Source organism: Nerophis ophidion, linkage group LG01 (assembly GCF_033978795.1).
Source record: "Nerophis ophidion isolate RoL-2023_Sa linkage group LG01, RoL_Noph_v1.0, whole genome shotgun sequence".
In the NCBI taxonomy this organism is placed as follows: Eukaryota; Metazoa; Chordata; class Actinopteri; order Syngnathiformes; family Syngnathidae; genus Nerophis; species Nerophis ophidion.
This window is the reverse complement of record NC_084611.1, coordinates 29,776,730-29,792,128: the sequence shown is the minus strand read 5'-3', so window position 1 is coordinate 29,792,128 and position 15,399 is coordinate 29,776,730. Positions and strand designations below refer to the sequence as shown.

The window sequence follows — 15,399 nt, the reverse complement described above, 5'->3', positions numbered from 1 at the left end:
TATATATGTATGTATATATATACTGTATATATATGTATATATATATATATGTGTGTGTATATATATGTGTATGTATATATTTGTGTGTATGTATATATATTTATATGAATATGCATATATGTTTGTGTATATATATATATATATATATATATATATATATATATATATATACATATGTTTGTGTGTATATATATTTATACATCATTTAATTGCAGACAATTAAGTGATAATTCATTGCATATACTGTAATAGAGTCAACGTTAACAAAAACATGACCAAACAGTCCATAACTAATAATTTGTCATTCATACTGTACTGTTCTTCAGCTTTACTCACAAACTTTTAGTATGAACTACTGTACTTCCCTAACTACTCCTTGACATTTTATTGGTCTACAAAGTGTGATATGATCAAGCTACGCTTAAAGTCGAGATGGATCTCGTCTTGGCTTGTTTCTTCTCCACGTACTCCTGAAGGCCGTTCAGCACAGAGTCTGCGTAGAGAATCTTTCGTGGGGTAGACCTGATCAGCCAGCCCTGTTTGTGTGCACAAGAACAACAAGATGAGTCTCCACGTTGAACTCACTTAACCAATCGCTAATGTTGGTGATCCTTACCAGGAACATGTGACAGATGCTGCCGTATGTTCTGTCCCCAGCTCTGAGGTACTGCAGGGAGCTCTTCACAAAGTCACGCGGGGACAAGGTGACCATGTCCGTCGCCTGGTAGCCAATCATGCGAGTGGAGACCCCAAAGGGAGTGACTGCCTGCAGAGTAATACTTGGAGCTACAGATTTTGCACATGCATTTTCTTGACTTAGAGCAGGGGTGTCAAACTCATTTTCATTGAGGGCCACATGGCAGTTATTGGGCCATTCTTCAGAGAATATTTGAATGTATTTATTGGCAAAAACCTGTGTTTACTCTTTTTAAATCAAAATGACAGGAGAAAGTACCCAAATGACCCTGATCAAAAGTTTACATACCCCAGTGACTTTGATCTGATAACATGCACAAAAGTTGATACAAACAGGTTTGAATGGCTAATCAAGGTTCCAATCCTTACCTGTGACCTGTTTGTTTGTAAATAATGTGTGTGTGTAAAAGGTCAGTGAGTTTCTGGGCTTCTGACAGACCATTGCATTTTTCATCCAGTGCTATACAGATGTTTCTGGATTCTGAGTCATGGGGAAGGCAAAAGAATTGTCAAATATTCCACGAGAAACGGTAATTGAACTGCATATAGGTATAAAAGCATATCCAAGGAATTAAGAATGCGCGCCAATCAGCAGTGTTCAAACGCTGATTGAGAAGTGGAAAATGAGGGATTCGGGTAGACCAGCAAAGATTTCAGCCACAACAGCCAGGAAAATTGTTCGAGATGCAAAGAAAAATCCACAAATACAGGACCCTCTGAAAAAATGTGGTGTGGCTGTTTCAAGATGCACAATAAGGAGACACTTGAAGAAAAATGGGCTGCATGGTTGAGTCGCCAGAAGAAAGCCATTTCTGCGCAAATGTCAGAAAATATCTCGCTAACATTACGCCAAACAGCACAGAGACAAGCCTCAAAACTTCTGGAACAAAGTCATTTAGAGTGATTGGACCAAAATTGAACTTTTTGGCCACTCTGCCAACTTTTGATCAGGGTCATTTGGGTAATTTCTTTTGTCATTTTGATTTAAAAAGAGTAAACACATTTGTTTACCAATGAATAGCTTCACACAACCATTAAGCATGAGTGGAAGAAAGGTTTTTGTGTTATCATTCATATTCTCTGAAGAATGGCCAAGAAATCATAAATTCTCCATTATATACATAATTTATTTATAATATATAATTCATAAGCTGCAAAAAAAAAATATTTTAATTTTACTTTAAAAACTGGCAGCTCAGTCACCAGAATGTTACAGTAAAAGCAGTGTTTTTTACAGCATTTAGAAAAATTTAATAGATGGAAAAACAATACCACTGTTTTTAGTGGTAAAATTCAGGCAACGGAGCTGCCAGGTTTTTTTTTTTTTTACTGTAAAATCTTGTTGTTTTAATTTTAAGTTTGTTTTTTTATGTTTTAGTGTCTTATTGTATATGGGGGAAAAACAGTAATAAAGTTGTTTTTACGGTTAAAAAAAACAAAAAACTCAGTCGGCGGAATTTAACCATCAATCAATCTATCAATGTTTACTTATATAGCCCTAAATCACCAGTGTCTCAAAGGGCTGCACAAACCACAACACAAACCACTACAACATCCTCGGTAGGCCCACATAAGGGCAAGGAAAACTCACACCCAGTGGGATGTTGGTGACAATGATGACTATGAGAACCTTGGAGACGACGAAAGCAATGGATGTCGAGCGGGTCTAACATGATACTGTGAAAGTTCAATCCATAATGGATCCAACACAGTCGCGAGAGTCCAGTCCAAAGCGGATCCAACACAGCTTGAACAATAATTTGTTTTGAAATCACAATTCAAGTAGATATTTAAGTACAGCATTTAGCTTTATTTTAACTGAAAATATTTTTGTAATACATGATCATATAATATTTTGATTTTGATGATACTTGTCATGATCCGTGGTCCGGATCATGTTTGGTTATGTTCTGTTAGTTTTAGACTCCCTTAGTTCCTGTTTCTGTACACCCTTGTTTGTTTTGGTTACCGTGGTTATGTATTGTTTCCAGCTGTCTTGGATTGGTGTTCACCAGCTCAGCTGCTGCCCGAGCACTAATCAGGCACTATTTAAGCCTGCCTTTTCTGATCACTCGGCCTAATGTCATTAGTGGTCATTGCTTGTTACATGCAATACCATAGTTCATGCTGTTTTATGTCCTACGTTTTTTGCCTTAGCTTCCGCTTGCAAAAGGGACGCTTGCCTTCGGGTTGTTTTCCGTTTTGTAACTATTTTGTAGTTAGATTAATAAATATGTTTCTACCAGGAAGCCTTGTCCAGAATAGTCCGTTTGCATCCCGGGAGAACAAACCTTCCAGTAAGCTGCAAAAACCACGTTCTGACAATAGTGCATTTTAAAAGTTCTGCAATTGCATTCAGTACATGATTTTTAATGTCAAAAGGGAAATAACAAATATATCTAGTAAGAAAAGATTAAGCATTTTATTAACGCGTATTATTTCCAGGCTTTCGCGGGCCATCTAAAATAATACGACGGGCCAGATTTGGCCCCCAGGCCATGAGTTTGACACTTGTGATTTAGAGGGTCTTAGCACCTGTATAAGCATCCCCTTTTCTTTGTATTCTGCCTGAAGACCTTGAGAAAATCTCTCCACAAATATCTGCAAGAGAGCGAAACACACATCACATGCATTAGACATGAGATTACACTAGAGGTGTCGAACTCATTTTAATCCCAATTATCAGAGGGCTGCTTGTAACAGTCATTCTAAACACATTATAGCCGTGTTATACAATTTGTATATGCAACTGTTTTTGATTATTCTACAAATTCATGATAACTTGCTTTGAAATTGTAGGTCAAGATGACAAGTAGATATTGTATTATTTATTTCTGACAACCAAAGTATGAATAATAATTGCTTGGAACATCTTCTGGCATGATCAGATGATATTCAAGTGAAGAACATGCAGTACATTTTCTGTCAAAACTGAAAGAACAAACACGTTTAGCCAAAAAAGTGCTTTATTATTTCCAGCCTTTTGCAAATTATGCGACAGGCCACATGAGGGATCTGTCTGGCTACATTAGTTGATGTGGCGGGGCACAAAAATGATGTGGAGGGCCACTGTAGGTGATGTGTCAGGCCGCTTTAAAAGATGTGTGTGGGGCCAAATTAGATTATGTGTCTGGGGCCACATTAGATGACGTGTCAGCCCGCTTTAAAAGATGTGTGTGGGGCAGAATTAGATTATGTGTCTGGTCACATTAAATGATGTGTCTAGGGCCACGTTAGATGATGTGCCTGGTCACATTAAATGATGTGTCTAGGGCCACATTAGATGATGTGACTGGCCACTCAAGATGATGTGTCTGGCTACATTAAATATGTGTCTGGCCACATTAGATGATGTGGCGGGCTGCATTAAATGATGTGGCGGGGCACAAATATTGCGAGGGCCACATTAGATGATGTGGTGGGCTGCATTAAATGATGTGTCTGGCCACTTTAGATGATATGACGGGCCACATAAATGTTATGTCGGGCCACATAAATGATGTGGTTGACCACATAAATTATGTGGCAGGCCATTTTAATGAAGTGGTGGGCCACATTAGATAATGTGTTGGGCCACATTGGATGATGTGTCTGGCCAATTTAAATTATGTGTCTGGCCACATTAGATGATGTGTCTGGCCACATTAGAGGATGTGTCTGGCCACATTAGATGATGTGTCTGGCCACATTAGATGATGTGTCTGGCCACATTAGATGATGTGTCTGGCCACATTAGATGATGTGTCTGGCCACATTAGATGATGTGTCTGGCCACATTAGATGATGTGTCTGGCCACATTAGATGATGTGTCTGGCCACATTAGATGATGTGTCTGGCCACATTAGATGATGTGTCTGGCCACATTAGATGATGTGTCTGGCCACATTAGATAATGTGTTGGGCCACATTGGATGATGTGTCTGGCCACATTAGATGATGTGTTGGGCCACATTGGATGATGTGTCTGGCCAATTTAAATTATGTGTCTGGCCACATTAGATGATGTGTCTGGCCACATTAGATGATGTGTCTGGCCAATTTAAATTATGTGTCTGGCCACATTAGATAATGTGTTGGGCCACATTGGATGATGTGTCTGGCCAATTTAAATTATGTGTCTGGCCACATTAGAGGATGTGTCTGGCCACATTAGAGGATGTGTCTGGCCACATTAGATGATGTGTCTGGCCACATTAGATGATGTGTCTGGCCACATTAGATGATGTGTCTGGCCACATTAGATGATGTGTCTGGCCACATTAGATGATGTGTCTGGCCACATTAGATGATGTGTCTGGCCACATTAGATGATGTGTCTGGCCACATTAGAGGATGTGTCTGGCCACATTAGATGGCAGGCTACGTTAGATAAGGTGGTGGGCTGACTTAAATGATGTTTCTGGCCACATTCGATGAAACGGCAGGCTACATTAGATGATGTGTCGGGACACAAATATTGTGGAGGGCCACATTACATGATGTGTCTGGATACTTTAGAATAGGGGTCACCAACCTTTTTGAAACCAAGAGCTACTTCTTGGGTACCGAATAATGCGAATGGCTACCAGTTTGATACACACTTTGAAAAATTGCCAGAAATAGCCATTTTGCTCAATTTACCTTTAATAAATAAATCTATGTAACGAGATACATAAAAAAAAATTGTATTTCTGTCTGTCATTCCATCAAACATTTTTTTTCCTTTTACGGAAGGTTTTTTGTAGTGAATAAATGATGACAAAAACACTTAATTGAACGGTTTAAAAGAGGATAAAACAGGGGGAAAAAATGAACATTTTATTTTGAAACATAGTTTATCTTCAATTTCGACTCTTTAAAATTCTAAATTCAACTGAAAAAAGAAGAGAAAAACTAGCTAATTTGAATCTTTTTGAAAAAATTTAAACAATTATTTATGGTACATCATTAGTAATTTTTCCTGATTAAGATTAATTTTAGAATTTTGACGACATGTTTTAAATGATTAAAATCCAATCTGCATATTGTTAGAATATATAACAAATTGGACCACGCTATATTTCTAACAAAGACAAATCATTATTTATTCTACATTTTCCAGAACAAAAATGTTAAAAGAAATTCAAAAGCCTTTGAAATAAGATTTAAATTTGATTGTAAAGATTTTCTAGATTTGCCAGAAATTTTTTGGTGAATTTTAATTATAATAAGTTTGAAGAAATATTTCACAAATATTATTCATCGACAAAAGAGAAGCTAAAATGAAGAATTCATTCAAAATGTATTTATTATTCTTTACGATAAAAAAAGAATTACTTGAACATTGATTTAAATTGTCAGGAAAGAAGAGGAAGAAATTTAAAAGGTAAAAAGGTATATGTGTTTAAAAATCCTAAAATATTTTTTAAGGTTGTATTTTTTCTCTAAAATTGTCTTTCTGAAAGTTATAAAAAGCAAAGTAAAAAAAAATCAATGAATTTATTCAAACAAGTGAAGACCACGTCTTTAAAATATTTTCTTGGATTTTCAAATTGTATTTGAGTTTTGTCTCTCTTAGAATTAAAAATGTCGAGCAAAGCGAGACCAGCTTTCTAGTAAATAAATACAATTAAAAAAATAGAGGCAGCTCACTGGTAAGTGCTGCTATTTGAGCTATTTTTAGAACAGGACAGCGGGCTACTCATTTGGTCCTTACGGGCTACCTGGTGCCCACGGGCACCGCGTTGGTGACCCCTGCTTTAGAATGATATGCTGGCCACATGAATGATGTGGTGGCCACATTATATGATATGGTGGGCCACATTAGATGATATGTCTGACCACATTAGATGATCTGGCGGGCCAGATTAGATGATGTGGTTGGTCACTTTAAATTATGTGTCTTGCCAATTTAGATGATGTGGCATGCCACATAAATGTTGTGGCATGCCACATAAATGTTGTGGCATGCCACATAAATGTTGTGGCATGCCACATAAATGTTGTGGCATGCCACATAAATGTTGTGGCGGGCCACTTAAATGTGGAGGGATACATTTGATGATGTAGTGGGCCACATTAGATGATGTAGTGGGCCACATAAATGATGTGTCTGGCCAGTTTAGATGTTGTGGCGGGCCACGTAAATGACGTGGTGGGCCACGTAAATGACGTGGTGGGCCAAATTAGATGATATGGCGAGCCACCTAAAATTATGTGGGGGGCCATCTAAAATCATGTGGCGGGCCAGTTCCGTCCCCTGGTCCTCAAATGTGACTCCTATGTCATACAGGAACGTCCAAAGCCCCTTTAGAAACTCTTACAAATTGGATTTCAAAATACAATCACGCATGTTTTTGTTGTTGTTTTTTTTAAAGTGTGATGACAACCATAGAATCAGAAGCTGCAAGATAGGACAGGGAGAGAGGGCGACGCTGTGGACTCACCTTGGATGCGGCGTACAGTGAGTACATTGGGAAGGGAATGCAGGCAATTCCTGATGAAACGTTTATGATCACCCCTTTTCCCCTACACAGCATGAGTTAAACACACATGCATAAAAGCAAAAACATACACTCATCATTGCCCTCTATATTAGATATGATGCTAAGTGATTGAGCATTATCATCTTCATAAAGACAGCATTTTTTCACTAGTGTACCTAATATAGCGGCCAGAGAGCTTCCAAGCAATCAGAAGCCGAACTAAATAGTTGTAATTAGATGTAAAAGTATCCCACTGTGGTTGTACGTTATATGTTATATCCAATGAAGAAAACGTGGACACGAAACCTGTTTTCCATGCCAGGAAGGAGTGTTTTGCACATCTGTTGGGGGAAAAAAAAATACATTTAGATTTTACACAGAAATGCAAAGAAATGTAAGATATACTGTGTATAATTAAGGATTGGTATCTTTCAAATTAGAACCTATTCCTGGTACATGGGAATAGATACTAAGCGGTACCCATTTTTGGTACTTTTGTGTGTTAACAAAAGTCAGTTGTTTCATAATAAAATCTAGTTATTTTAATGCAACATGCAAAAATGAGCTGATTATGATAACTCTGCTATCCAGATGTTATATCTTGTTTTCTTAATACACTTCTGGGTCTAATATGCAAATAAACATTGCATGCAGTTGCAATTCCGAGACGTTAGATAGCAGTAGTGTAAAGACTAGGGCAGGGGTGTCAAACTCGTTTTAGATCGGGGGCCACATGGAGAAAAATCTAATCCCAAGAGGGCCGGACTGGTAAAATTACAGCATGATAACTTAAAAATAAAGACAACTTCAGACTGTGTTCTGTGTTTAAAAATAGACCGAGCACATTCTGAAAATGTACAAATCATAATGTTGTTGTTGGGTTTTTTTTACACTCACATGTTGTATTCTATCTTTGTCGTTATTTATACTTTCTGAATAGACTATTTGATAATGTTCATCAGTCAACTCATTGGTGTTCTTTTTCAATCTATCAAGATAAAACAAATTATATCAAAATCAAATTACAGGATTTTATTTATGTAGTTTGCTCATTTTCCTGGACTGGTGCGCTAACATCATGTGGTTTATGTTTTTTTTTTACATACGCAGCATCATCTACAAAGATACTAAGAACTGCTTTTGCGACATCTAGTGGACACATTTAGAACAACAGTTTCTTACATTCAAAATATTTCGACTCATTTTTATACTCGGCCAACTCATCGAACGGGCCGGATAAAACCATGTGTTTGACACCCCTGGACTAGGGAGTGTCGCCTCGCTTTTGAAGTAGTGTTTGCCATGAAGTTGACTGTGCAAATGGGACGAATAAAACTCAGTTTAATTTGACCTAAATCTATACTTGGTACTACCGGGTCGGTGCCTACAAAAGAACAAAATTTGGTACCCATCCCTATATTTAAGTTCCAAAGCACATATACGCTCTTACCTTAGCCATAGTTTTCACATTGCAGTTTATCACTCTTGTTATTGTCTGTAAAAGGAACAGACATTGCACTTATTAACATTTACGAGCCTTTATTGATTGATTGATACTTTTATTTGTAGATTGCACAGTACAGTACATACTCCGTACAATTGACCACTAAATGGTAACACTTGAATACGTTTTTCAACTTGTTTAAGCCGGGGTCCACGTTAATCAATTCATGGTAAATACCCAATATAAATAAGTAAAAAGATGTGTATGTATATATTTTTTAAAGTTAAATATTAACGTCTTGGCCACCACTGACCTGATCCAAATCTGTGTCTTCAAGGAATCTCTTGGGGACGTTACTGGGCAGCATGCCGACATTATTAACTGCCATATAATAAGAAAAACATCCAGTCAGGTTACAATTAGACATGTTCGATAATATGGGCCGATAAATGCATTTAAAATGTAATATCGGAAATTATCGGTTTCAAACAGTAAAATGTATTACTTTTTAAAACGCCGCTGTACGGAGTGGTACATGGACGTAGGGAGAAGTACAGAGCAATTGCGTGCTGGTCTAATCACATAATATCTACGGCTTTTCACACATAAGTGAATGCACCGCATACTTGGTCAACAGCCATACAAGTCACACTGAGGGTGGGCGTGTAAACAACTTTAACACTGTTACAAATATGCGCCACACTGTGAACCCACACCAAACAAGAATGACAAACACATTTCGGGAGAACATCCGCACCGTAACACAACATAAACACAACGGAACAAATACACAGAACCCATTGAAGCACTAACTCTTCCGGGAATAAAAAAAAAAATTTACACCCACGCTACCCCCTACCCCCTACCTCCCCACCTCAACCCCGCCTACCTCAACCTCCTCATAGTCTCTCTCAGGGAGAGGATGTCCCAAATTCCAAGCTGCTGTTTTGAGGCATGTTAAAAAAAATAATGCACTTTGTGACTTCAATAATAAATATGGCAGTGCCATGTTGGAATTTTTTTTCCATAATTTGAGTTGATTTATTTTGGAAAACCTTTTTATATTGTTTAATGCATCCAGCGGGGCATCACAACAAAATTAGGCATAATAATGTGTTAATTCCACGACTGTATATATCGGTATCGGTTGATATCGTAATCGGCAATTAAGAGTTGGACAATATCGGAATATCGGATATCGGCAAAAAAGCCATTATCGGACATCTCTAGTTACAATACGATGGTTAACAAACAGCCACGATTGGGGCGGGGGGGTATTCCAAGTAGGTGGCCCAACAAACTCTGAAAGTTTAAAACCTGAAGTCTGAGTTGATTTAAGATGGGAAACTCTGAGTGTTGATGTTCCAGAGAGTCCTATCTGAATGAGTTCAATCAATCCTGAGTATGTTGACTCAGAGATAAGACCATAATAAAAAGATGGATCAATGGGGCGCTGGTTTTATGATCCACCATAGCAACTGGGTTCAGAAGTATTTCTTTACCTGGCTGGCACTGAGAGTCAAACTTTTTTTTAAAAGATGAGCAATAAAGTAAAATAACAACTGACAATTGCTGCCAAAGTCAATGTGTAAATTCAATTTCACTAGTTTATGGATTTGAAGTTTAATCACATTTTCTAACAAGTATGCAGGTAAAAAAAAATATATATAGAAGATTGATATCGAGTAAAATCTCATTTTAATAAAAAAATTATTTTAATTTAGGTTTAGTATACGTATATAAAGTTGGTCCGTCAAATTATTATTTTAATTAAATTAGATTAATCACATATGGAATTTGGATTATTCATGATCAATCCCAGGTGAATACTCGCTTGTGTAGTTAAAATTTGCTAAAAGAAAAGACGCCAATATTTATACACAAATGATATTTCATTGTGAAAATGTCATCCAGGAAAGTTTTATTACATTTTTGTACGGATGTATGCATTGATCTGATCACTCACCGTGTGGTGGTGAAAGAGCTTGTATGGTCAATATAAATTACATGATTACGCTAAGTGTGTTCATAATTAATTAAATATTTTTTGTGATCATTCACATGTAAAAAAAACAACCTGGCAGCTCCGTTTCCTTGAATTTTAACACTAAAAACAATGGTATTGTTTTTCCATTTATTGAATTTTACTATATGCTGTAAAAATAACACTGCTTTGACTGTAAAATTCTGTTGACTAAGCTGTCAGTTTTTGAAGTAAAATTTAAGTATTTTTTTGCAGCTTATGAAAAAAAAAAATATATATATATTTGTATGTATATATATATATATATATGTATATATACATATATATGTATATATGTGTGTGTAAATATATATATATATATATATATATATATATATAAATAAAACCTCCTTTTAAGCTATGATTTGATTAACATTTTTATTACTCTGATTTAAAAAAAAAAAATCTTTGGACAGCACTAATATACAAACTATAGCTATATATGTTAAATATTTTTTTCTAACTCTGGAATTTCTGTGAGAGCAATTTGCAAGTTTTTGCTTATAAGCTTATACATCTGAAATATACTTCTTAAAATAACAATGACATAAAATATCAGCTCTTGTTATTTTGCTTATTGTAATTTATACAATAATATTGAATACACAACAATACCCTCAAAATATATATTTCTTAATAATTTTTTATTTATTTATGACAATGACAGATTACATATCTGAAATCAAGGTAAATAAAATACATTGACTTATAATTACTTGTCCAGGGTGTACTCCGCCTTCCGCCTGAATGCAGCTGAGACAGGCTTCGGCACCCCCGCGACCCCAAAAAAGGGACAAGCGGTAGAAAATGGATGGAACTTATAATTTCTATAACAGATTTAGCACAATTTTTTATAATTTGTTTTATTATTTTGACCATAATAAAAAAATAAATAATGTTTGTTTTTCTTCATTAAATATTTTTTTAATTCAAGCAAATAACTAATTGTGTATGTATGTATATATATGTATATATATATATATATATATATATATATATATATATATGTCTGTGTGTGTGTGTATATATATGTAAATATATGTACAATTATGCATATACATATATATGTATATATATATATATACATATACATATATGTATATTCTTATATATGTATATATATATATATGTATGCATATGCACATGCATATATATATATATACTGTGTATATATATATATATATATATATATATATATATACACAGGTGCTGTTCATATTATTAGAATATCATGAAAAAGTTGATTTATTTCAGTAATTATATTCAGAACGTGAAACTTACATATATCAATTCATTACACACATAGTGATATATTTGAAATGTTTATTTCTTTAAATTTTGATGATTAGTACTGACAAATACTGAAAATCCCAAATTCAGTATCTCAGAAAATTAGAATATTAGTTACGACTAGTACCAAAAAATATTTTTTAGAAATGTGGGCCAACTGAAAAGTATGAACATGGAAAGTTTCAGCATGTACGGCAATCAATACTTAGTTGCAGCTCCTTTTGCCTGAATTGCTGCAGCAATACAGCGTGACATGGAGTCGACCAGTCTATTGCACTCCTCAGGTGTTATGAGAGCCCAGGTTGCTTTAATAGTGGCCTTCAGCTCTTCAGAATTGTTGGGTTTGGCATCTCGCATCTTCCGCTTCACAATACCCCGTAGGTTTTCTATGGGGTTAAGGTCAGGTGAGTTTCCAGGCCAATCAAGAACAGGGATACCATGGTCCTTAAATCCAGGTACTGGTAGATTTGGCTCTGTGTGCAGGTGCCAAATCATGTTGGAAAATGAAATCTTCACCTCCATAAAATTGGTCCGCGGCAGGCAGCATAAAGTGTTCTAAAACTTCCTGGTAGACTGCTGCATTGACTCTAGACCTCAGGAAACACAGTGGACCAACACCAGCAGATGACATGGCACCCCAGACCATTACCGATTGTGGAAATTTGACACTGGACTTCAGGCAACATGGATTCTGTGCCTTTCCTGTCTTCCTCCAGACTCTGGGACCTTGATTTCCAAAGGAGATACAAAATTTACTTTCATCTGAAAACATAACTTTGGACCACTCAGCAGCAGTCCAGTCCTTTTTGTCTTGAGCCCAGGCGAGACGCTTTTGACGTTGTCTCTTATTCAAGAGTGGCTTTACACAAGGAATGCGACAGCTGAAGCCCATATCTTGCACACGTCGGTGCGTGGTGGTTCTTGGAGCACTGACTCCAGCTGCAGTCCACTCTTTGTGGATCTCCCCCAGATTTTTGAATCGGTTTTGTTTGACAATCCTCTCCAGGGCGCGGTTATCCCTCTTGCTTGTACACTTTTTTCTACCACATCTTTGTCTTCCCTTCGTCTCTCTATTAATGTGCTTGGACACAGAGTTCTGGCAACATCCAACCTCTGTGGCAATGACCTTTTGTGTCGTGCCCTCCTTCTTTAAAGTATCAATGGTCATCTTTTGGACAGTTGTCAAGTCAGCAGTCTTCCCCATGATTGTGTGTCATACAGAATCAAAACGAGAGACAATTTAAAGGCTTTTCCAGGTGTTTTGAGTTAGTTAGCTAATTAGAGTGTGGCACCAGGTGTCTTCAATATCTGACCTTTTCACCATATTCAAATTTTCTGAGATCTTGAATTTAGGGTTTTCATTGGTTGTCAGCTATAATCATCTCCTTTTTGGCAAAAAACACTTGAAATGTATCAGTCTGTTTGGAATGAATGTATACATTCTACAAGTTTGACTTTCTAAATGGAATTAATTAAATAAATCAACTTTTTCATGATATTCTAATAATATGACCAGAAGCTGTTTATATATATGTATAATATATAAATAAATGATAATTAAATAATAGATAAAATAATAATTAATAGTAAATATCTAAAATTAATAATTTAAAAATTTTTGGGAAAATAATATATTTCTATATAATGATAGTATGGCTAACGGACCATAAAACTCAAAATTCTCTCCCAACTTAAATCATCAATAATTAATTTGGTTTTAACACATACCGGTTAAAAAGTGACAGACAAATCATGCCTGACAGCTTGATTCACTTTTATCAGGAGGGAGGAGACCGACTCTGTCTTTGACATATCTTTCTTATTTGGAACGGAAAACCATGAATTAGGCTTTACAAGAGGTTTTACTTAATCTGCCTTCGAAAATACATTGCGTACAAATTCACTTATTCCACATTTTGTTATGTCTCAGCTTATTCCAAAATAAAATACATGTTTTCCCCTCAAAATTCTACACACAATACCCCATAGTAACAATGTGAAACAGTAAATTTTTTTTTTTTTGCAAATTTATAAAAAAAACTAAGAAATCACATGTGTACTCCTTTGTAGTTCGTTGTGTGTTTTTTTTTTGTTAAAAAAGAAAAACAGTAATTAATCAGGTGTTTTGTAAACACTGTACCTAATACTCCGATGTTGAGGTCCTTCAGTTGCTCCTCAATGTCACCGAAGACTTTGTCCTCGGTGAAGTCTGCCACCAGCACTTTAACCGTACGACTTGTAGCTTCACCTGTGCAAGAATAACAAACATCAATAATGGTACTCAACCCGATGTAACAATTAGTAGAATAGTCCTAACCAATTTCCTTGGCCAGCTGCTCCAAAGTGGCTTTGGTTCTACTCATGATGACAACGTTCATTCCTTGTTCGGCGAGCTGATGATGCAGGAAGGGTGGGGATAGTAACCAAATAATCGTTCATTCCTTCATGCATTGTGTAGAATTGTTGATTTGAGACAAAATGGAGCCCCTCACTTCTATACTAGTGACAAATAGTGACAGCGTGAACAATTAAATGCTCTTCCACTAGATGGCAGTACATACATAATTGACCTGTTTCCATTCATTCCACATTATTGTTCGATTGTGCGCCTTGAGAATTTTTCCAACAGCTGTACCTGGGTTTTAAACGAAAATCTTCACCCACATTTGGCCACCTGTTTTTGTACACCGTCTCAGTTATCGTACGGCCAAACATTGCGCGTAACAAACTATCTTTACGTGGAATCCAGAGCTCCAACAAAGAATCCCATGGGTCAGGGACTTTTTTTTTTCGTAGAGTAAAACTGCAAAATAAACCACCGTGGGGCCCCAAAAAATTGTGAGTGCTGGCACTTTGATCAAGAAGGTGAGAAACACTATTGAAGACCTCGTAATAAAGTAAGAATGTATAGGGATGGGTACCTTTTCACATTTGAATCGATACATTTTTCGGTATTTTGTTTTAATAAATGTTGATTTATTGATAAATTAACCTGCGATGAGTTGGCGACTTGTCCAGGGTGTATCCCGCCTTCCGCCTGATTGTAGCTGAGATAGGTACCAGCTCCTCCCGCCACCCCAAAGGGAATAAGCGGTACAAAATGGATGGATGGATGGATGTATAGGGATGGGTACCTTTTCACATTTGAATCGATACATTTTTCGGTATTTTGTTTTAATAAATGTTGATTTATTGATAAATTAACCTGCGATTAGGTGGCGACTTGTCCAGGATGTACTCCGCCTTCCGCCTGATTGTAGCTGAGATAGGCACCAGCTCCCCCCGCCACCCCAAAGGGAATAAGCGGTAGAAAATGGATGGATGTATAGGGATGGGTACCTTTTCACATTTGAATCGATACATTTTTCGGTATTTTGTTTTAATAAATGTTGATTTATTGATGAATTAACCTGCGATGAGGTAGCAACTTGACCAGGGTGTACTCCGCCTTCCGCCTGATTGTAGCTGAGATAGGCACCAGCTCCCCCCGCGACCCCAAAGG

At 36.5% G+C, this 15,399-nt stretch overlaps 1 protein-coding gene across 3 annotated transcripts in view; it reads right to left on the bottom strand.

Annotated features, from left to right (window-relative positions):
* Positions 1-219: 219 nt before the first annotated feature.
* The window catches only part of hsd17b3 (hydroxysteroid (17-beta) dehydrogenase 3), a 38,491-nt gene continuing 23,311 nt past the window's right edge, over positions 220-15,399 (bottom strand). For 2 of the 3 annotated variants that reach the window (XM_061900470.1, XM_061900453.1), the window contains exons 3-11: positions 14,215-14,290; positions 14,038-14,145; positions 8,898-8,965; positions 8,591-8,635; positions 7,447-7,481; positions 7,102-7,183; positions 3,232-3,297; positions 617-766; positions 220-536 (exon numbers count right to left, since the gene is read on the bottom strand). In XM_061900470.1, the coding sequence (XP_061756454.1) occupies positions 411-536; positions 617-766; positions 3,232-3,297; positions 7,102-7,183; positions 7,447-7,481; positions 8,591-8,635; positions 8,898-8,965; positions 14,038-14,145; positions 14,215-14,290 (756 nt within the window). In that variant the 3' untranslated portion in view covers positions 220-410. The remainder of the gene's footprint in view (positions 537-616; positions 767-3,231; positions 3,298-7,101; positions 7,184-7,446; positions 7,482-8,590; positions 8,636-8,897; positions 8,966-14,037; positions 14,146-14,214; positions 14,291-15,399) is intronic. The other variant, XM_061900462.1, reaches the window with a different exon arrangement.